This window comes from Dendrobates tinctorius, unplaced genomic scaffold (assembly GCF_039654945.1).
Source record: "Dendrobates tinctorius isolate UK_male_01 unplaced genomic scaffold, ASM3965494v1 ptg000199l, whole genome shotgun sequence".
NCBI lineage: Eukaryota > Metazoa > Chordata > Amphibia > Anura > Dendrobatidae > Dendrobates > Dendrobates tinctorius.
In genome coordinates, this window is record NW_027361866.1 from 8,487,034 (window position 1) to 8,511,417 (window position 24,384).

Genomic DNA, 24,384 nt, shown 5'->3' on the forward strand with positions numbered 1-24,384 from the left:
AGATTTTCTTTTTGTAGATCTTCCGATTTCTTTTCTATGGAGATTATTCTAGTCTTGTCGTTGTCTAGTTGTTTGGTAAATGACTCAAAGGTTTCCTTAAACACCTTCATTTGAGAATCCAAGGTAAGTTTCAGGCTATTATTGATTTTCTCTGCAAGAGTGGACATGTAGGATTCTATGGCTTCTTGACCCAATTTAATATTGCAGTCAAGGTTGTCTAGTTTGGGCCTGGACTTTTCAGGGCTTGGAATTGGTGAAGAAGACCATGAGCTGTCGTCATTCTGGGCATTTTGTGAAGCAAAATGATCCCTCCACTCCCCTGGGGTTTTTCTTTTGGCGGAAACAGTTGTATCCATGTCATTGGGGTTTCTGATGTGATGGGGGATCTGGACTTTACCGGACAATATAATAGTAGAATCCAAGGAGGAGTGATGTCCAGGGCCACCATCCCTGTCTGCCCTGACAGGGAGAGATGAGGCAAAAGGAATAGACTTATTTTGTTTATATTTGGTTTGCTTGTACTGGCTCATGTTGCTGGAGTATAAAACAACTAGAGGGGTGGATTCAGAAATGCTGTGTAGGGACTGTTGAACTCCGGAGACAGAAGCCGCGGACCCCCTCTCCCCACCTTGAATGAAGAAACTACACAGAATGAAGACGGATGGGCTCCCGCAATCAGTAATGAAGAATGGCCTAGGAATAGACTGTATAGCTGGTTTGATGGAAATTTAGCAATAATAATTCCAAAATATGCTTAATAGAGTGGGTATGAGTTTATTTGTAAGAGGAATCTCAGGAGCTCGTCGACTACACCTGTGCAGCTATGCTTCACAAGATCCACACTACCAGCGTGATCATGAAAAACCTGAAAAAAAAGAGTAGAAAATACCAGGCCAGGCAGGGACACCTCCAGAGAAGATCTACAGAGAGTTTGCAGCAGACAGGCAGCAGCAGCTAGAATGAAGATGAACGCTGTAGTAGTATCTCACCGACAAAATGGCCAACGCCAGCCACAGCAACAATGGGAAAAATGAAGATGGCGCACACATCTGCACTGAACAGAATCTTCCACGCCGAAGCGCCCACTAAAAAACCTAAGGTACCGCTGCCAGCGATGATATCACAGAGGAGGAGGGAGACGGCGCCTGGTGCAGGCTTGGAGAGGAGCTTCACTTCAGGTGTGCCAGGGGTAAACACGGTCAAAAGGGGGCAAACCCCCCCGGTGGGGTAGGGGCACACCCAGGGATAGTTCAGGGAGGTGTTCCGGTGCAATTTGAGATACCCCCTGAATACCAGTGACGTCACTCACAAGGATGGAGGGTGCGCCTGGAGCAGTTCTCTGCAGGATCTTCACCCCTGATGTGCCGTGTGTTAAAATAGTCAAAAGGGGATGAAAACCCCCCGGTGGGGTAGGGGCACACCAGGAGAAGGGTCAGGGAGGTGTTTAAGCAATTTCTTATGGTATGTAAATAGCGGTGATGTCACAGCAGTGGGTTAAGATGACGCCTGGAGCTGTCCTGCATGAACACTTCAGCCACGATGTGTGCAGTCCAAAAAGGGTTAAAAGGGGGCAAAAAAAACCCCAGTGGGGTAGGGCACACCAGGAGACGGGTCAGGGATGTGTTTCAGGCACTTTGACACACTATGTAAATAGCGGTGACGTCACAGCAGTGAGGGAAGATGGAGCCTGGAGCAGTCTATGAGGGAATCTTCACCCCCGATGTGCCAGGTCTAAATTTATTCAAAAGGGGGCGAAAACCTCCCGGTGGGATAGGGGCACAGCAGAGGAAGGTCCCAGGAGGTATTCTGAGTTAATTTATTACACTGCCCGGCCAGCGGTGACGTCACTGGAAGGGAGGGGGGATAGTGCCTGGAGCAGCTGTGGCAGAGACTTCAACCACGATGTGCCAGGGGCAAACACAATTAAAAGGAGGCGAAAACCCCCGTTTGGGTAGGGGCACTCCTCAGGAAGGACCAGGGAGGTGTTTTATAGCAGATTATCACATCACCTAATTAGCGGTGACATCACTGTAGGAGAAAAATGTCAGGGCCCCAGCGCTGGTAACGGTCTGTGACAGGGGCTGTGCAAACAATGTGTTCGGAGCAATTCAGATCAAAATCAAGCAAAAATCCCCCAAATAGCCAGGAGCAAGTCCAAATAATTCCTCAGTGGTTGTTATTAATAGGGATTATCCCACTGTCCACAATAGAGCAATACAGTTTGCTGGCGTAACCATGGCAACCACACAAATGTCAGGTAAAATTGGAAAACCTGAAAAAAGCCGCCAAAAGCAAAAATGATGCTAAAAATATAATAAATCCACACAAATGTATTTAAGGGTAAAAAAGTAAAATGTTTAAAATGAAAAAATTGCAGTCCTTGAGTTTTACTTCACCTCAGAGAGCAGTTCCCACAAGGACAGGCAGTTATCTGACGCCATATTAATAGACCATAATCTTCATGACAGGAAAAAATATCTTAGGATTAAAAAAACATCTCAAAACATGCAGAACAATTTACTGAATAATAATAAATATGAATGAAAGCAAACATTTTAAAAAATAGTTGCGTTGTAAGTAGTGTTAGAGGATTACCTCCGGAGCACACGCGAAGTGCGACCTACATGACCTGTGCCTAAGCCACGCCCCCAGGCAGACAGTTTGAGATGGCATCGCTCCCTGGGCAGAACTACTAATGTACAGACCTATCATGACTATTGAGAACTGCAACTACTATAATCAAAGTAATATGTAAATGACGTTCTTTCTACGGCCTTAGTTTTGTTTCCACTCTATGATGTGGCCAATGCAAGGCAATAAACGCCTGAACTATACACACTACTATGTACAGTATGTCTCAATACATGACTCTTGCAATTAGTAAAATCTTGTATTTGCAGATCATTTTCTTATTTGTCTTAAGCTTTTCAGACTCCATATTTGAGCTTCATTTGCTGTCTCCATCAAGGGTCTCCATCTGAAGCGCAGGGAAAGAGGATTCAAATGAAACCCTGACAGAGAAATCAAGGTTAATGAGGCAAAGGGAAATCCAAAGTCTTCAACTTTCTAATCTGTTTGACAATTTTTCCTGCAGTGTCTGAATTTAAAGGGGTGGTCCGAAATCTAAATTCATTTTCATCCTAAATCCCTATCTGTTCAGAGCCCTAGTCTAAACTATTTTCTGATAAACTTAAATTAAAAATATCCTATCCTTCCCTAACTAGAATATTCAACTTTTCTTTTTTTACTTCCTTTTTTATGAGGACACTTTATTTGAGAATACCAGTGAATGCTGGGATACTCCAAGCTTTATCAGGGGGCTGAGGCTGCAGTCATTACGGCAGCCCCCTCCTCCTCCCTGAAACAAAGCATCATCAGCGATGTATTTCATGGGCGGGGCTAGCACCTGTTCTGGCGCTGTGCACACTGACACCATGCTCTATGTTGCCGCCTCATAGCAGTAACGAGAGCAGGAGAGTGTGTGGTCAGAATACCCGGCGTGCAGAGGCCAGTAACTTCACAGAATTGTGGGTGCACTGCTGGTCTCTGCCAATCTGCTCTCCGACTCTCATTACTGCTGACCTGAGCTGGTGAGAGAGAGCGCACTATCTTTGTGCACATCACGCAGAGACTAGAGCAGCCCCTGAAAGAAGAGTCACTGATGACGCTTCGTTTCATGGCATGGGCAATGGCTGATGCAGTAAATGCAGCCTCTGCCCCCCAATAACACTTTGTTTGAGTATACTGGTATTCGCTGGCATCCCCAAAGTAAGTGTCATCAAAAAGAAATAAGGAATAAAAATAGCAGTTAGTGTAGTCAGGGAAGGAGAGGGATTTTTTTTTTCAAATATGCTGTAAATTAGTTTAGATTATGGCACGAAATAGATAAGGATTTGGGATGAAAATGAATTTAGATTTTAGACCACTCCTTTAGTGCCATACACTATCTCTTTTGATTCTTTAACCCCTTAGCGACCGCCGATACGCCTTTTAACGGCGGTAATTAAGTGTACATAAACCACAGCGCCGCTAATTCACGGCGCTGTGGAGAAAGTGAATAGCGCCCCCCAGTGTCGGATTTTCTCCGAGGTCTCGGCAGCCGGGGGTAGCCGAGACCCCAGAGAACATGAATCGGTTGTTTTTTACCGACCCTGCTTTTGCAATCGCCGTTATTAAGCCTATAACGGCGACCGCAAAAAAAAACCAGCGATTTTTGCATTAAATTTCTCTTTCCTTTGATGTGAACGCACATCAGAGAAGAGAGAACTAGGGTCCCCGATTCCCCCCCCCAGTATCTCTCCGTGGTCCAGGGTCCCCTCCCGGTGGTCCCGCGTCCCGCCGGCGTCCTCCGGTGGGCGCCGCCATCTTGGATCCGGAAGAAAATGGCGGGTGCATGCGGAGTGCGCCCGCCGGGAATCTGCCGGCTCCGGCTGGCAGATTTCATTCATTCATTTTGATCACTATGATAAACTATCATAGTGATCAAAATAAAAAAAAATAGTACATAATCCCCCCGTTTATCACCCCCTTAGTTAGGCCAACATAATGAAATAAAGAAAATATTTTTTTTTCAGTTTTCCTTTAGGGTTAGGGTTGGGGCTAGGGTTAGAATTAGGGTTAGGGCGAACTAGGATTAGAGTTAGAATTATGATTAGGGATGGGATTAGGGTTGGGATTAGGGTTAGGGGTGTGTTGGGGTTAGGGTTGGAGCAAGAATTGAGGGGTTTCCACTGTTTACCAACTTTGGGGGTCTAAAAATTGGGGTCTAAAAAATCACTTTTGTGGAAATAAAGACCTTTTATTTTCACAGCTCTGCGTTTATAAACTTCTGTGAAGCGCTTGGGGGTTCAAAGTGCTCACCACACATCTAGATAAGCTCCTTGGGGGGTCTAATTTCCAAAATGGGGTCACTTGTGGGGGGTTTCCACTGTTTAGGCCCATCAGGGGTTCTGCAAATGCAACATGATGCCCGCAGACCATTCCATCAAAGTCTGCATTCCAAAATGGCACTCCTTCCCTTCCAAGCTCTCCCATGCACCCAAACAGTGGTTCCCCCCCACATATGGGGTGTCAGCGTAATCAGGACAAATCAAATCGTACAACTGTGGGGGTATGATTTCTCCTTTTACCCTTGTAAAAATAAAAATTTGGGAGCAAAAAGATCATTTTTGTGGAAAAAAAATGGATTTTTTATTTTCACGGCTCTACGTTATAAAGTTCTGTGAAGCCCTTGAAGGTTCAAAGTGCTCACCACACATCTAGATAAGTTCCTTAAGGGGTCTAGTTTCCAAAACGGGGTCACTTGTTGGAGGTTTCCACTGTTTAGGCACATTAAGGGAACTCCGAACGCAACATGGCATCCGATCTCAATTCCAGCCAATTCTGCGTTGAAAAAGTCAAACGGCGCTCCATCCCTTGCGAGCTCTGCTGTGTGCTGAAAAGTGGTTTACCCCCACATATGGGGTATCGGTGTTTTCAGGAGAAATTGTACAACAAATTTTGTGGTTGATTTTCTCTTTACTTGTGAAAATAAAAAAAATTGGTTCTGAAGTAAATTTTTTGCAAAAAAAAAGTTAAATGTTAATTTTTTCCTTCCACATTGCTTTAGTTCCTGTGACGCACGTAAAAGGTTAATAAACTTCTTGAATGTGGTTTTGAGCACCTTGAGGGGTCTAGTGTTTAGAATGATGCCACTTTTGGGTATTTTCTGTCATGTTCACCCCTCAAAATGACTTTAAATATGATGTGGTCCCTAAAACAAAAATGGTTTTGTAAATTTTGTTGTAAAAATGAGAAATCGCTGGTCAACTTTTAACCCTTATAACTTCCTAACAAAAAAAAATTTTGCTTCCAAAATTGTGCTGATGTAAAGTAAACATGTGGGAAATGTAATTTATTAAGTAATTTGTGTGACACATCTCTCTGATTTAAGGGCATAAAAATTTAAAGTTTTAAAATTGCAAAATTTTCAAAATTTTCACCATGTTTCTGTTTTTTTCATAAACACAAGACTTATCGAAGAAATTTTACCACTAACATGAAGTACAATATATCACGAAAAAACAGTCTCAGAATCAGCAGGATCCGTTAATGCGTTTCAGAGTTATAACCTCATAAAATGACAGTGGTCACAATTGTAAAAATTGGCCTGGTCATTAAGCTGCAAACTGGCTCTGTCGCTAAGGGGTTAAAAAAAAACAAATCTAAACATGTACAAATGCAGGTCAAAAATATACGTATTTGACAAACATTTCACCCATCATATTCCACCCTTGACAAAGAACATTGACCAGATACTGGAACATTTTCCTAGTTTTAACATAGTTTCTTTCCGGACTTTTGCTTTGACTTTTGTTTCTATGCCTACCTATCATATTTATCTAATTCTTACCTTGTCTACTTACCTTGCTTAATTTATCTGTAGTTGTACAAATGTTCTGCTGTTGTAAAGGCCCCGTCACACATAGCGACGCACCAGCGATCCCGACAACGATATGACCTTGTCAGGATAGCTGGTGTGTCGCTACATGATCGCTGGTGAACTGCCAAACAGGCAGCTTCACCAGCGATCAGCACCAGCAACACGCAGGTAACAAGCGACGTCGCTTAGTTACCCGCTGTGTATGTTAGAAACCAGCGCGCTGGTGCAGGGAGCTGGTAACCAAGGTAAACATCGGGTTTCTAAGCGCCGCTGCTAGCCAGCGGGAGGCCAACGATAAAAAAAAAAGGTCCAGGCCATTCGAGCATGATCAGCGATATCCGTCAGGGGGGCCGGTCGCTGATAAGTGTCACACACAGCGATCTCCCTGGTGAGATCGCTGTTGCGTCACAAAACTTGTGACTCAGCAGCGATCTCGCTAGCGAGATCGCTGTGTGTGACGGGGGCTTTAGAAACCAATAAAATATGAACAATGTAGGGGTTGTCTTTCTTATCCTTTCTTCAAGAGCACATCGCTCACTGGCCCCAAGCCACTTGCATTGCTCCCCAAGACAATTTAGGCTGTCAACATGGTGACCAAGTGGAGGCTACTTTAACTCTACAACATGGAGGAAGTGTGGTGATAATAAATCCAGAAATCTGGCTAGTTTCAGATCAGCGCAAGCACACCCAAATTCATAGTGAATCAAATATTGTATGCGTGTTGCCTAAAGTTTCCGGCCACTCCGACCTAGGCAACAACAGTGTATTATACTGTACTAAAGAATTAAAAATTCTTCTGTCCTTGAGAACGTAAAGGTTAAATAGGTTGTCTACTACTAGGACAACCATATAACATTCCCCTTGTTTGGCCCCTTTAAAATAAAAACATTTATACTCACCTCCTATGCCGGTGTAACAGGCTAGATTAACCCCCCGCCCTGAATATACTCGGGGTTAAAGTGGCCTAGGCCAGATTATACCCCTCCGGGTCAGAATATACCCAAGCTGCTGTAGATCAGATTTTTCACGCTTTTGAGAACGATCAAAAACGGGGCCCCAGGCAGCACACGGGGGGGGCAGAGACAGCAAACGAGGTCCCAGGCAGCGCACAGGGCCCCAGGCAGCACATGGGGGGCAGAGACAGCGAACGGGGTCCCAGTCAGCACACGGGGCCCCTGGCAGCACACGGGCCCACGACATTGCATATTGCACAGGGGCCCCAGACATCGCACAGGATTGAGTGATATACTCAAGAACGGGGCCCCAGACATCACACAGGGGGTCCCAAACAGCGTACAGGGGGTTCTAGACAGCGCACAGGGGGGCAGAGACAGCACACAGGGGCCCTGCACGCTGTCTCTTCCCCCCTTGCGTGCTGTATCTGCCACCCTATGCTCTGTCTCTGCCACCTGTGCACTGCCAGGGGCCCCTGTATGCTGCCTGGGGCCCTGTGTACTGCCTGGGACCCCATTCGCTGTCTCTGCCCCCCCCTGTGCACTGTCTCTGCCACCCTGTGTGCTGCCTGGGGCCCCTGTGCGCTGCCTTGACCCCCGTGTGCTGCCTGGGACCCCGTTCGCTGTGTCTGCCCCCCCCCCCCGTGTGCGGCCTGGGGCCCCGTTTTTGATGGTTCTCAAAAGCGTGAAAAATCTGATCTACAGCAGCTGGGGTCTATTCTGACCCGGAGGGGTATAATCTGGCCTAGGCCAATTTATACCCCGGGGTATAGTTTGGCCTAGGCCATAATATGCCCGGGGTATATTCTGGCCCAGAAGGGTGTTAACTGGCCTAGGCCAATTTATACCCTGGGGTATAGTTTGGCCTAGGCCAGAATATACCCGGGGTATAATCTGGCCTAGGCCACTTTAATCCCAGGTATATTCTGGGCGGGGGGGTTAATCTGGCCCTGTTACACTGGCGCCATTCCAGTGGTGTTGGTATTCATGTTCTCGGGGTTCACGTGAGGTTGTTGTTAGAAATAAGCGACCTTGTTCAGAAAATGTTCGCCAATCTCAAATTCGGCACGAACGTAGCACATTCGAATTCGTGTTCCGTTTCCCAAGCAGTTTTCATCAAAGTTGGCAAAATTCAGTCACAGTTCGATAAATCTTCACGTTTCCACTAATGCTTTTGTTTTGACTTTGTCTAGGATAGTGATGCTGTATGATAAGAGGGGGGGACGCGTTTTATGAGGGGAGGGGGTGTGTCTAGTTTAGAGGACCTGCGGATTGTAGTTTTTTTTACTCATTTATTTATTTTTTACCTTAACTTTTTGTGTGTACATTCCGGCTGCCAATCAGGGCGCTTAAACCATCCTCAATGTCATGACACAAGGTCTTCTGTGATTGGCTGCTGAAGTCACATGTAGAGTTGAAACCAGAAGTTTACATACATTATATAAAAAGACAAATATGCATGTATTATTCAATATCTGACATGAAATCTGAATAAACCTTTCCTGTTTTAGGTAAATTATGAGAACCATAATTATAAATATGTACCAAATGCTATAATAATGAGAGAGCGACTGTTTTAAGGCATTTTTATTACTTACTGCAAAGTCAAAAGTTTACATACATTTAATTAGTATTTGGTACCGTTGCCCTTAAATTGAATGTTTTGGGTGAAATGTTTGGGATATCCTTCCAAAAGCTTCTCACAATAGTTGATCGGAGTTTGTGCCCAATCCTCCTCACAAAACGGGTGTAAGTGAACCAGGTTTGTAGGTTGCTTTGCTGGCACCGGCCTTTTCAGCTTTGCCCATATATTTTGAATGGGATTGGGATTTGGGCAATATGATGGCTGCTCCAAAATATTGATGTTGTTATCCTTAAGCTACTTTGCTACCATTTTGGCAGTGTGCTTTGGGTCATTGTCCATTTGGAAGACCCATTTCCGCCCAAGCTTTAACTTCCTGGCTAATGTCTTGAGATATTGCTTCAGTATTGCCACATAATCTTTTCTCATGATGCCATCTATTTTGTGACGTGCACCAGTCCCTCCTGCAGCAAAACAACCTCACAACATGATGCTGCCACCCCCGCATTTCACATTTGGGATGGTGTTCTTAGGCTTCCCAGCTTCTCCCTCTTTCCTCCAAACGTAACGATGGTCACATTGGTCATTAATCTCAAAAAGTTCAATTTTAGCTTCATCAGACCATAGGACATGTCGCCAAAAATTAAGGTCTTTGTTCCTGAGTGCATTTGCAAACATTAATCTGGCTTTTTTATGTCTCTTTTGGAGCAATATCTTCCTGGCAGATTGGCCTTTCAGCCCATGTTGATATAGTACCCGTTTCACTGTGGATATTGACACAATCTTACCAGATTCCGCCATCATCTTCACAAGGTCTTTTGCTTTTGTCCTTGGGTTGATATACACATGTTGGGCCAAAGCATGTTCATCTTTGGGACACAGAACCTGTCTCCTTCCTGAGCGGTATGATGGCTCGACGTTCCCATCTTGTGTATACTTGCGTATAATTGTTTGTGCAGGTGAATGAGACACCTTCAGGTGTCTTGAAATTGTTCCAAGGATGACCAGACTTGTGTGAGTCCACAATTCTCTTCCGGATATCTTGGCTGATTTCTTTAGACTTTCCCATGATGCTACACAAAGAAGCAGTGTGTTTCAGGTGGGCATTAAAATACATCTGCAGGTGTGTCTCTAATTAACTCAGATGTTGCCAAAAAATCAGAAGCTTCCAAACACATGACCTCATCATATGGGCAGTCCAGAATTGTTTAAAGGCATAGTAATCTTAGTGTATGCAAACGTTTGACTTTGCAGTAAGTAGTAAAAATGCTTGAAAACATTCTGTCTCTCTCATTATTCTGGTGTTTGGCAAATATTAATAATTTTGGTAATCCTAATTCACCTAAAACAGGAAAGGTTGATTCTGATTTATTTTCAGATATTACGAAACACATGCATAAGTGTCTTTTTATATAGTGTATGTAAACTTCTGGTTTTTCTGTACCTGTCCATATAAAAAGTGGACATCTTGTTTTGCTGGCACCATTTTCTCCATTTTCTCAGTGTCATAGTGCATAGAAGACGCTTCTGCAAGTGAATTTGTCAGCTAGATAGGATCTTGTCCTATGTGAAATCGCTCTTCTAGCATCTAACTAGTTGTGCTAAAACTGTGTTGCAGTCTAAGAAGGCCCCATTTGCTTATCAAAATTGTTTGAGAAAAAACTGTGTTGCAGTGAGGAATCAGAAGGCCACATATCAACTTAAAAATCATTAGGCCTAATATTGGGGTTCAGCCAGGAGGCCAAATTTGCTAATCCAAATCATTTGTCATAAAACTGTGTTGCAGTGAGAAATCAAAAGGCCACATTTCCACTTAAAAATCATTAGGCCTAATATTGGGGTTCAGCTAGCAGGCCCAGTTTGGCAATCATTTGGGATAAAACTGTGTTACTGTTAGGGTGAGCGTCAGGCAAGCACTCACCAGCAGATGAAACGGTCCGGGTCGCGGCGGATGGGAGTCACACCGTTCAGGAGCTGAGAGGGCCGGGAGCGGTGCAGCAGCGCTGGGAGAGACATCACACCGGGAGTGGCGTGTGCTGTAAGGACCTGTGGCACGTGACCGCAGGTCAGGGGGAAGGAGGCGGGGCTTAGCGTGCTCTGCCTGTGGTGACAGGGAAAAGCGACTGAGACCCCCAGGAAGAAGAGGAGGCCGGGGACCACCGGACAACAAGAAATGATGGGGCGCTATGGTCAAGAGGTCTGAGACAAGCCGAGGTCAGTAACCGGGTATGGCAACGCAGTACAAAGGGAGCAGGCTCACAGGGAAAGTCAGGGGCAGGGCAGAAGTCAGAGAACCGAACGAGCAGATAAACAGTACCAAATCAGAAGGTCAAAACACAACAGGGAACAGAACCATACAAGCAAATCAGAACACAGGTACACCGGGGTCGACACACTCAGCCGAGGGCAAAAGTATAACCGACAAAGCATGGCCCCACAAAGAGGCTATAAAAAGCCTCAGAGAAGTCAAAGGGAGGCAACCTGGATTAACCCCAGACACACCAACCATGACAGTACCCCCTTCTTAACGGAGGGCCACCGGACCCCCAGGTTTCCCTGGATGCCGAACATGGAAAGCACGAACCAAACAGCATGCACCATTCGAGCAGGCACCCAAGACTGATCTTCCGGTCCCTATCCCCTCCAGTACACAAGGTACTGCAATGACCTATGGAACAGACGGGAGTCCACAATGTGTTACACCTCAAACTCCTTGTGTCCATCCACCAACATCAGGGAAGGAACCGAACCAGGATCTTCCACTACCGATCCTAGGGCTTTTAACAGAGACCTATGGAATACGCCATGAAGTTTCAATGAAGGCGGAAGTCATAACCAATAAGCCACTGAATTAATTATTTCAATAACCTCATAAGGGCCAATAAGTTTAGGAGCCAGCTTGGTCGAAGGTACCTTAAGTCTAATGTTTTGAGTGGAATGCCATACCTTATCCCAAGCTGTAACCCCTGGTCTGAATTTCTTTTTCTATCAGCAAAGGATTTATACTTCCCCTGAACTTTGGAGATATTTTGCCGGACCTCCACCCACAGATGAGTGAGCTGTTTGACAGATCCCTCCACCCCAGGACACCCTGAGTCCAACCACGAGAATTCCCCAAAGTGTGGGTTAAACCTGTAGTTAATCAAAATGGAGGCCTACCAGTGGATTGACTCACCCGATTGTTGAAGGCGAATTCCGCAAGAGGCAGAGCATCACACCAGTAATCCTGCAAAACAAGTCAAACACCAGAGGATCTGTTAGAGGGATTGATTGGTGCACTCGGTTTGGCCGTTACTTTCAGGATGGTACGTCAAGGAGAAAGACAAGGAGATCCCCAGTTTTTCACAAAAGGCTCACCAAAACTTAGCCACAAACTGTACTCCCCTGTTGGACACCACTTTCATCCAAATTCCATGCAAACGTACCACATGCAAGAGAAAATATCTGGGCAAGGCTGCCATAGGTATGAAATGGACCTGTTTATAAAACTTATAAACGACGACCCACACCACCATATTACCTTGGGAAGGAGGGAGATTAGTAATTAAGTCCATGGACAGATGAGTCCATGGCCTCTACGGGACTGGCAAAGGCACTAATCCCCCGGCCGGCCAGTAAGAGAGCTCTTTGATCGGGCACAGACCCCACACACAGAAATGTTTTTTAACATCAGATCCCACTAAAGGCCACCAAGAAACCCTTGCCACTGCTTCACACATGGCTGCAATGCCTGGGTGAGTACTTAGTTTGGGCTCATGAAATTCCTGCAGGAGCTTGGACCGCAACTGTTTGGGAACAAATAGTTAAGGTTTAGAAATCAGAGCTAGAGACTTGGCCTCCACAATCTCCTGCTCCAGCTCCGACAAAACACCTGCCACCACTACCCCAGGTGAAGAATGAAGGACAGCGGCTCTGGGGCAGACAGTGGCTCAAAAGTACATGATAAGGCATCCGCTTAACATTTTTCGACCCAGGACAAAACGTGACTGAAAATTGAAATTGTGGAAAAAAAAAAAGAAGCGACCAACGAGCTTGCCTGGGAGATAACCTTTTAGCGGACTCAATATATGCCAAATTCTTATGATCTATGATCAAAGTGATTGGATAAGCCGCCCCCTCCAAAAAATGCCTCCATTCTTTGAATGCCAACTTAACAGACAGGAGTTCCCTATTGCCAAAGTCATAGTTTCTCTCAGCCGCAGATAACTTCCTGGAAAAGAAGGCACATGGCATCAGATTAGTCAAGGTAGCAGGTCCCTGAGACAATACTGCTCCCACCTCCGAAGAATTCACTTCAACAACAATCGGCTTGGATGGGTCTGGTTGTACCCGAATTGGGGCGGACATGAAACACTTCTTCAATGTAAGAAAAGACAGTTTAGCCAATGGGGACCAATTCTTGACATCCGCCCCCTTACATGTGAGGTCAGTGAGAGGTTTAACTATCTACGAAAACCCTTTGATGAATTTACGGTAATTTGCGAATTCCAAGAAGCACTGTAGTCCCCTAAGGTTCCGGGGTTGAACCCATTCAACTATAGCCTGTACCTTCTTGGGATCCATATGAAACCCCTCATCTGACACAATGAGCCCAAGAAAGGATAATTTCTGTACAAAGAACATTTTTCAAGTTTGACAAACAATTGATTCTCTCTGAGTCTCTGGAGCACAGTTTTTAGATGATGCTAATGAGCATGCTTGTCAGCAGAATATATCAAAATGTCATTAAATATATTACCCCAAAACAGCCTATTAGGTTCGCAAATGCCACATTAATAAAATTTGGGAAAACCGCTGGGGCATTTGTGAGATCAAATGGCACCACCAAGTTCTCAAAAAAACCCTTGAACGTGAGGAAGACCGTTTTCCATTCATTCCCCTCCCGCGCCCTTATCAGGTTGTAAGCCTCCCGAAGGTCAAATTTGGAGAACCATTTCGCCCCAGAAAGTTGATTGCACAAATCCGGGATGAGCAGAAGGGGATAAGTATTCCTTACGGTAATCCTGTTAAGTTCCCGAAAGTCAAGGTAGGGGCATAAACTTACATCTTTTTCTTAACAAAAAAGAATCCGGCAGCCACGGGAGAAACGGAAGGCAGTATATGCCCCTTACAGAGGCTCTCAGAAATAATCTCATGGCCACTCGTTCCGGGCCAGACAAATTAAACAAATGGGCCTTAGGCAGTTTAGCCCCAGGAATCAAATCGATGGCACAGTTATAGGGTCTATGCCGTGGTAAAGCCTTGGCCTCACTTTTGGAAAACACGTCCCTGAAGTCCTTAAGGTACTCCGTAATACCCTCCAGATAAACAGATGTCACAGAAACCGTTTTTGCAGGTTCAATACACAAGATAGGTTTATGACAGGAATTGACACAATTAGATCCCAATTTCACAATAACCCCCGTCTCCCAGTTAATGACTGGGTTATGTTGTTTTAACCACAGCACTCCCAGTACCAGCTCAGAGGGCAGATTGTCCAAAACAAAACACCTTAACTCCTCTACATGAGATGAGCCAATTTGAAGGGAAAAGGTTTCGGAAACATAAAGAATCCCAGCTCAGGTGAGGGGAGACGAGTCAACGGCCATGACTTTAAGTGGGGTCTTGAGCCAGACTATCCCTATCTTGCATTGGAAAACAACACAGGAGTTGATCAGGTTGATGGAAGAACCACTGTCCACCAAAGCTGTAGAAAAAAAATGACAATCGTCCACCAACAGTTCAACTTTTAGCAACACTTTAGAGCATGAGGAGAAATGTACCTGATGGTCTGAGCTGCTTCCTCGCTCACTACCCAGACCAAGTCATTTCCCGTCAAATTGGAGGGTGACGGACAGGAAGGACAATCCCTCTTCCAGTGTCCCGATTCTCCGCAGTAGAAACATAGCTGCTTCTTGCGGCGGCGTCTCCTTTAATTTTCCTTAAAGGTAACCGCTCCAATTTCCATAGGTTCAGGTGCGGTAGCAGTTCCTTTACCACTGGAGAACAATGGGGTCTCATATTGCATCACCCCCCGTGCCCATAGTCTGCAATCAATCCGGACCACCTGGGTCATAGCGTCCTCCAGAGAATCAGGCGGAGGGTGAAGTGCCAGGGCATCCTTCAAACGTTCGGATAAGCCTCTCCGAAACAAACCCCGCAGGGCAGCATCATCCCAGAAGAACTCCGCAGCCCAGCGTCGGAATTCCGAGCAAAGCCACTCGGCCGTGTGCTTCCCCTGACACACACTCATCACCATGTCCTCCGCCAAGCACACTGTCTGACTCATCATAAATGTGCCCCAAAGCTTCAAAGAAAGCATCCACCATCAATCTCTCAGGGGCAGAGGGGGAAGGGAGAAAGCCCAGGCTTGGGGCCCCCCTAAGTAAGGATATGACAACCCCCGCCCTTTGAGACTCATCCCCTGAGGAGCAGGGCATTAAAGAAAAAAAGTTTGCACCCCTCCCTGAAAGCTCTAAACTCCTTGTCTACTGAGAATGTTTCTGGCAATTTGATGGGGGTTTCAGGGTATACCAGGGCAACATCCCGGCCCCCAGGTTACCAGAAGAAACAGCCCCTTGCACCAAATAGGCTAACTGCTGCTGGGTATGCACCATAATACGGTGTTCCACATTAAGCTTTTGGAACATCTGAGTCAGGTGTTTAACCTGCTCAGATAATGCCTGAAGGGGATCAATAATCCTCCCACCACCCCGGGGACAGAGGAGAGCAGCGGACTAATGTATTAGGTCGGTTAGAATGTCAGGGTGAGCGTCAGGCAAGCACTCCCCAACAGATGAAATGGTCCGGGTCGTGGTGGATGGAAGTCCCTTACAACTTGGCACTGCAGCGCTCACACCGTTCAGGAGCTGAGAGGGCTGGGAGCGGTGCAGCAGCGCTAGGAGAGAGCACGCTAGGAGTGGAGTGTGCTGACAGGACCTGCGGCACGTGACCGGGGGGGAAGGAGGCGGGGCCTAGCATGCTCTGCCTGTGGTGACAGGGAAATGCAACTGAGACCCCCGGGCAGAAGAGGAGGCCGGGGACCACCAGACACCAGGGAATGACTGGGCGCAAAGGTTAAGAACGGTCTTAGACAAGCTGAGCTCAGTAACTGGGTATGGCTACACAGTACAAAGGGAGCAGACTCACAGGGAAAGTCAGGGGCAGAGCAGAAGTCAGAGAACCGAACGAGCAGATAAACAGTACCGAATCAGAAGGTCAAAACACACCAGGGAACAAACCGGGTCAGAACCATACAAGCAAACCAGAACACAGGCACATCGGGTTCGACACACTCAGCTGAGGGCAAAAGTATAACCGACAAAGCATGGCCCCACAAAGAGGCTATAAAATGCCTCAGAAGTCAAAGGGAGGCTACTCGGATTAACCCCAGACACTCCAACCAGAACCAACCTTGACAGTTACATTGAGGAATCGGGAGGCCACCTTTCCTCTTAAAAATCGTTAGGCCTAATATAGGGGTTCAGCCGGGAGACTATTTGCTAGTCTAAATCGTTTGGGATCAAATTGTGTTTCAGTGAGGAATTAGGGGGACATATTTACTCTTAAAAATCATTAATGAGAAGAGTGTTTTAATCACTGAAGTCAGGTTTTCTTATTCAGTTGCATTACCACAAGTGTGTAACTCCCACTCCTTATGGTGTGTAACCACAGACCCTCATTCCCCTCCAGGTTTATAACCTCCACACCCCCCTTCTTCTGGTGTATAACCACAGGCCCCTCTTGCCCCTTCTGGTGTATAGTCTCTGCCCTCCTTCTGGTGCATAACCACCAGCCCCTCGTGTCCCTCTTGGTGTATAACCACTGGCCCCTCGTGTCCCTTTTGGTGTATAACCATGGACCCTCATGCCCCTCCTGGTTTATAACCTCCACACCCCCCCTGCTTATGGTGTACAACCACCGGCCCCTTGTGTCCCTCTTGGGGTATGACCACTGGCCTCTCACCCCCCCTGGTGTATAACCGCCAGACCCCTTCCATCCTGGTGTATAACCACCAACTCACCTTCACCCCTGGTGTATAACCATCGGCCCCTTGCACCCCTCCTGATGTATAACTGTAGTGCCCATGAGGGTCCAGTCGCCACAGAGATACTGCACCTCACCCAGAAGTGTATCCCACTACCAGGTAAGATGGAGACACCTGACCACATTCCACGCCCACATCCCACACACGTAGAATAGCAGAGCACCCTTTATGGCCCCTGCTTGGAACTCGAAGGGTGTTGGGAGGTGGGCGGAGCGTAATTGGAGAGAGGGAGAATTGTAGGATGTGAGCTGAAGTTCCTTCAGAGGGAGGGAAGGAGAAGCTCCTGGTAGTAGAAGCTGCTGGATGGATTGGCTTTTGACAGAAAGCTCCCTGAAGGGAAAGTGATTCTTCCAGAGGCCCGGGTAAAATGTGTTCCCCATGAGCCTCGTTCCATGCTGACCGACATCAGGTGGAGGAAGGAACCGGGTCGCAAAAGGGTCTCAGCCCCTAGCCTAGCGGTGTGTACATCGAACTCAACTAGCAAGCTGACTGTTGTGGGCACTTTATGGGCCACAGCAAACTTCCACAGTCATTCTCACCAGAAAGGCAGCTATATAGGATCAAAGAAGCGGATTGCACCCGTTGTTTGACAGGATTCGCGGCAGCTGGCCTTGAGCACTGACTGAGAGGTGCTGGAAAGGAGGGAAAGTGGAAAGCAGCATTGTGGAGACGGCCAGGGAAGGTACATAGTGACAGGGAGTGCTGGAATGGTGTACTTCATTTTGCCTGGAAGTTGGCTGGACTCCACACCTGGAGGACACATCACTGAAGCAGGCATCTGTGTGCACCAGAGCTCTAAGTAAAGTCTTGGAACAGCACTCAACTGTGTCATCTACCTTCTTTCTGCGTCACCAACCCAGCACTGCTACATCCTTTACTCCACACTACATCATCTCTAAATTTCTCTCAACTGCCCTGGGACTACAGCTCTGCCTGTGGAGAGCTTCATCAACTCTGCTGCATCTTACCATCTGTCTCGGAGGATCTGTATTGCAGCGCTGGTCACCCTGACCAGAATGAATGCGACAGGTGGCGTCACGACTTATGCACAAACTTTATTCCTATTCAATTCCCTTAAATTTTACATGAACGCCTGGGGCCTTGGACCGGGTCACTGCCACTGTGACACAACCCTTTTAGACAACCGGCCAGGTACCGAGTAACCCACAGCCTCTGGGGCGCTTCATAACCATGGGCCTCTCAACCCCTCCTGGTGCATAAACACGAGTCCCTCACCCCCCTGATGTATAACCTCCGGCCCCCCCCCAGTGTATAACCTCCAGCCACTCGCCACCCCTTTCCCCCCCCCCCCGGTGTATAACCTTGGCCCCCCCCAGTCTGCCTATACTAACTTGACATAATGGTGGGGGTACTGAGCTCACTGATAACTAGTGAGTCTGAACCTCTGGTATTAACATCGGCATAAAAACTGTGTACCAGGAGCTTCATAACATGGGTTTTCTTTGCTGAGCAAATTCAGGCAAGCCTTATATCCCCAAGCACAATGCCAAGTGTTGGGTGGAGTGATATAAACCTGCCACCACTGGACTCTGGAGCAGTGGAACATTTTGTGGAGTGATGAATTGCCCTTCTCTGTATATCATCTGATGGATGAGTCTGGGTTTTGTGAATGCCAGGAGAATGGGCCTTGCCCAACTGCATTGTGCCAGCTGTAAAATTTGATGAAGGAGGCATAACGCTATGTGGATGTTTTTCAGAGTAGACTCCCTCCCTTCCAGTGAAGGTAAAGCATAAAGGGCATGTCACACTAAGAGATATCGCTAGCAATATCGCTATAACTAGTGACGTTATAGCGATATTGCTAGCAATATCGCTGTGTCTGATACTTACCTACGACCCGCTCCCCCGCTGGTTATCGCTGATCGCGCGAGAACGTCCTGGACTGTTTCTCATCGTCAGCTTCCTGCGGCGCTTCCTGTGGAGAGACGAGCGATGAGCGTGGAGCCGGGCGGGAGGACGCAAGATCGCCTGGTGTGACAGGTAAGTAGCGACCCCCGTCCCCAGCGATGTCGCTAGTGAGATCTGCCTATGTGGCAGCTCACTAGCGACCACTTAGCGATGTACCAGCGATCCTGACCGCGTCATATCACTGGTCGGGATCGCTGGTACATCGCTAAGTGTGACAGTACCCTAATGCTTCAGCATGCGTAGAAAGCATTTTGGACAATTTTAGGCTCCAAATTTGTTGGAACAATTTGGGAAAGGTGTTTTCTGTTTCACATAACTGCACAAGGTCCATAAAGACATGATCTGGAGAGTTTGGTGTGGGGCAACGTTATTTTACGGGCACAGCTGTGACTTCAACTCCATTCAACATCTTTAGGATGGTCTTGAAAAGAGATTTTGACCTAGTCTCTCTTTAACATCAGTGGCTAACCTCACAAATGCTCTTCTGAAGAAGGGGGCAAAAATTTTCACCTGTCTATTCCCCAAATATTGTAGAAAGTCTTCCCAGAAGGGTGGAAGCTGTTATATTTGCAGACGATGAAACAACTCCATATTAGTGCCTACAATTTAGAATGGGATGTTCTAAAAACTTCTGTTTGTGTAATGAGGAGGGGGCAGAATATTTTGGTTCCATATAGAGTAAATTGTGTGCCCGGCACACTGTCTTATCTTTCTAGTGTGGTGCCCGTAAAAGGCTTGGAATCCATGGCACACTATAGAAAAAAAAAATATAATATTAGGAAAGATATACTGGATATCTTTGTACCGTGTTAGCCAGTAGATAGAAGAATATTTAGAATTGAGAGTCCTTAGTGGTTGATACCTTTTAATGGCTAACTGAAAAGATGGTAACACATTGCAAGCTTTCGAGACTGCTCAGGTCTCTTCCTCAGGCTAGACTAATAACATCTGAAGAATCACATATTTATACATCACACATCACCCAACACAGAACCAGACCCCAATCAGAGGGCAATAAAACTTTCACACTCCTTATCTATGAACTGTTCCAATATTTATGTCTATCCCTCTCCCATAATGACAATTCTACTTCACGTCACTTGTCTTAGGCTGGTTTCACATTTGCGCTTTTGTGCGCAGCGCATCATGCGCACTGCGCACCTATATTTAACATGATGTGCGCATGGTCTTGCGCATACTTGCGCTTTCGTGCGCATGCGTTTTTTTGTCTTTCGCGCCAGGCGCGTCAGACGCAACATGTTGCATTTTTGGTTCCGCCCTGTCTCGTTAAAACAACGCATGCGCACGGAATGTGCACGGAATGCGCAAAAACACCACATTGGAGCCTATGGGAGCGCAATACTTGCGCATGGTATTGCGCACGCTTGCGTTTTTATGCGCATGCGTTTTTACAATAAACATGACTGAAATGTGGTCTAGACAGTAAAAAAAAAAATTAAACCAAGGTGATAAAATGGTGTGGGCACTGGGATTCCACAATACTTTAAGGATTGCTCACGAGTGGACACACAGCACAAGCTGCACCAATGTAAGTATGAAAAACCTAATGTCTGGCTGAAATTTCAATACATTTCTATGTACTTATGTCTCTTTTTTTTTTTATTGCAGCATGTCTTCATCTGGTGAGGAATATGTCCCCGGGACAGGGCAAGAGGCAGAAGAAGTGAGTACTATGCTTCCGTATGGATTGGAAAAAATAAACACATGTGATTAATTTTTTTGGTTTAATTTTCAGACCTCATCCTCCATCACGCCACCACCACCGGAGGAACGGCAGGAGCAGCAAGGCCAAGTGCGGGCGGGAAGACGTGATGTAAGTACAGACGGACTGTTATTTTTTTTTTTACTTATTTTCTAGTCTGGTTTATTTTTTTTATTTTTTTTTTGGTATTTTTTATTTATTTTTTTTTTAAATTTTCATGGTTGTTTTTTTCGATGTTTGTTGCTTTTTTGCATTTATTTTCATTTAAAACAAATAATTTTTTCATGGCTTGTTTATCAATATCTAAAGCTCAAAGTGTGTATGTGTGTGTGTGTGTGTGTGTATGTTTGTTTGTTTGGGTATATGGGAACGGGACTATGGCATGGCGGATATGTATGATGGTATATGGTCACGGGACTATGGGATGGAGGATATATATGATGGGTATATGGGCATGGGATGGAGGATATGTATGATGGTATATGGGCAAGGGACTATGGGATGGAGGATATATATGATGGGTATATGGGCATGGGATGGAGGATATGTATGATGGTATATGGGCACGGGACTATGGGATGGAGGATATGTATGACGGGTATATGGGCACAGGACTATGGGATGGCGAATATGTATGATGGGTATATGGGCGCAGGACTATGGGATGGCGAATATGTATGATGGGTATATGGGCACAGGACTATGGGATGGAGGATATGTATGATGGAATATGGGCACGGGACTATGGGATGGAGGATAATTATAATTTTCTATAACTAACCACAGTTAGTTACTATGCCCGGGCAGCGCCGGGCTCTTCAGCTAGTTTTCAAGATTTTTTATTTTAAAATCTTTCAAAGATTAATGTTTGTCTTTCTTTTCTAGGCTCCACAGCGGGAGGAGGACCTCGCCCTGGACAACGACGAGCTCATCCGTCTAGTCCAGGAGCGAGTCCCGTTGTGGGACACCCGTCACCAACTGCACTCGGACAACGTGGTGATCCGGCGGCTCTGGAACGAGGTGGCTGCATCGCTGATGGATGGCTGGGACAACGCCTCTCCCCGGGTCCGCAAGGATTTTCGTAAGTATTTAAATGCAGTGTGATGCAGCAGTGATCTTGGCCGGGATCACCCAACTGTGTGTGATGCTATTAACTCCATGGAGTTTCTATCATCACACACAGTTGGATGATCACAGCCTCCAGTGCATAGTCTTACTTTTTTTCTTTTTTTTTTTTTTCCACCACAGTGAACAAAGTCAGAACCCGTTGGCGCTCGATGAAGGACCGCTTCAACAGGGATATCCGTCAGGAGAATAAGGTTCGCAGTGGTGCTGCGGCAAGGACCGGCACGAAGTACAGATACCATCGTGCCTTGGCATTTTTAAGACCGGTCCTTGCCTCCCGAACGTAAGTATTTTCTAGTTGTATTGTGTTTTATTCTGTGCTTTTCTATTCCACAGGAGTTGGCGATTGTTAATTTATGGTAGTAATTTCTTTCTTTTCTTTTCACAGCACCTGGAGCAGCACCCTGCAACCTGGGCCCGAAGCGGTCCTTCATCAAGCTGCCCCGGACCCCTCCCAGCCATCCATCAGCGAGGAAGCACCTTGCAGGTCTGCACCACAGTCATCTGGAGACCAGGAAGCTGGTCGCTCAGGTGTTCCCCTGTCCCAGGTCTCTGCCACTGGTTTTGCGGGCACTTCCCGCCAGCAGCGGCAGAGGACCTTGGACAGGCCTCTCATGCCCGAGTTCGTTGAATTGAGCTCGGTCTTTCAGAGTAGCCTCAAGGCACTCTCCGATAGACTTGAGAGTGGTTTCCTCCTTTTGGACCAACGGTACAAGTCTATCGAGGGTCGCCTTGAGCGCCTGGAAGTCGACCTCGCCAGACCAGCGCATCATTTTTACACCCAAATAGCTCGGGACACGGCGGAACACCTTACCCCTGACCTCCAGTTGACTGTCATGCAGGCCTGCAACAATGCTTTAATGCAGGCTATGCAGCAGAGTAGGATTATGCAGCAGTCAGCGGTGGCATTTCCACCGGTGCCACCCCTGACTCGTTTTACAGCATTACCTACTTCTGCTGCATATCACTGCACAGCCACCACACTTCCAAGCCTCGCCGGACACCAATATACCGCCCCAAGTCCGAGTGCAGCTGGACACTTACCCGCCAACACCATGCCAAGCGCTGCTCCTGCCTGGCCCACCACTGCTGCCGCCACCACCACTGGATGGCCCGTCGTCACCACCCCTGCCTGTAGCGCCGCCACCACCACCACCAGCGGGAGGACCACCCCGGTATGGACCGCCACAGCCACCACGCCTGCATGGACCGCCACCACCACCAGCACCACCACCTCGGAGCAGCATCAGCTGGGGGACCCGCATTCAATATTTACGGCCCCTGCCAGGACATCCACCACCACCAGCATGCCACAGCAGGTACAAGATCCTGGCAGGCGGTCCACAAGCGCCAGGCGGTCCCCCAGCTCCAGCCAGTCCACAGCCTCCAGGCGTTCCAGAGGCTCAAGGCGGTCCAGAGGCTCAAGGCGGTCCAGAGGCTCAAGGCGGTCCCCGGGGTCTAGCCAGTCCTCAGGCTCAAGCGAGGACAGCAGCAAGACGACGGGCCACCGTCATAAAAAAACAAAGAGGAGGACTCTTGCCCTCCCTCCTCCCTATATATTTTTTTTTATGGTGGTTTCCCTTTCTTCACTTTAACCTGGGCAGGTGAGTAGTGGAGTTTATTAAGACGCAGTACACTAGGTATAAAAAACCATGTATTTTATTTTTAACAAACAACAAAACTATTACACCATTTGATCCTGCCATGCTACACGACCAACATCGGATAAAAAGTAGTCCGCAAATTGGTCCCTCATTTGGGCAACTTCGACTGAGGACCGAAGAGGGTGCTGAGTAAAATCTGGCAAAGGGTTGGCAGCAGGCTCATCCATGTCAAAGTTCGGCCGCTCCTTTGCCATAACAAAATTGTGCAGAACCACGCATGCCTTCACCACCTCATCCACTGTTTCCATTTTGAGATTGATGGCGGTGCTGAGAATTCGCCATCTGGCCACTAGAATGCCAAAGGCGCACTCTACAGTCCTGCGAGCCCTCGTAAGCCTGTAGTTGAAAATTTTCTTGCGGTGGTCCAAGTCACGGCTGGAGTACGGCTTCAGCAGGTTTGGGCACATCTGAAATGCCTCATCCCCAACCACTACAAATGGCAGTGGTGGAGTTTGGGTTTGGGGAAGAGGCCGTGCCAGTGGAAAATTGAAATGGTTGCCGTACAACCTCCAGCCCATATCAGAGTTCTTAAAAGTCTGTGAATCGTTGCCCCGTCCGAATGCCCCTATGTCCACCACCACAAAATGGCAGTCTGCATCCGCAATGGCCATTAGGACTGTGGAAAAGTACTTCTTGTAGTTGTAGTACTCGGAGCCACTTCTTGCGGGTTTTGTGATGCGGATGTGCTTCCCGTCCACCGCTCCTAGGCAGTTCGGGAAATTGCAGACTGCCCAGAATTTCTCCGATATTTGAAGCCACTTTTCGGCAGTGGGCAATGGCAGAAACTCCGGACACAGAACATCCCACAGAGCCCTGCAGGTGTCGGCAACAATCCCGGATAAAGTAGAGATTCCCAGCCGGTACTGGAAATGCAGGGATGAAAGACTCTCTCCAGTTGCCAGGAACCTGCCAAACATAAAAAGAAAAAATAATTATATTTCTGTCTTGGGTATTAATAAAA

At 47.0% G+C, this 24,384-nt stretch overlaps 1 protein-coding gene across 1 annotated transcript; it reads left to right on the forward strand.

The window, feature by feature from the left end:
• Positions 1 to 20,065: 20,065 nt before the first annotated feature.
• On the forward strand, positions 20,066 to 23,354 carry LOC141056795 (uncharacterized). Its single transcript, XM_073553281.1, has 3 exons — positions 20,066 to 20,460; positions 20,541 to 22,042; positions 22,148 to 23,354. Exons 2-3 carry the CDS (start codon positions 21,912 to 21,914, stop codon positions 23,352 to 23,354), a joined length of 1,338 nt encoding a protein of 445 aa, XP_073409382.1. The 5' UTR covers positions 20,066 to 20,460; positions 20,541 to 21,911.
• The last annotated feature ends 1,030 nt before the right edge of the window (positions 23,355 to 24,384 follow it).

What these genes read in the sequence shown, in the direction of transcription:
- LOC141056795 (XM_073553281.1), top strand. Translation starts at nt 21,912, where the DNA reads ATGAAGGACCGCTTCAACAGGGATATCCGTCAGGAGAATAAGGTTCGC. An exon ending in CCGGTCCTTGCCTCCCGAAC is followed by an intron (nt 22,043 to 22,147) that starts GTAAGTATTTTC and finishes TTCTTTTCACAG; the next exon opens with CACCTGGAGCAGCACCCTGC.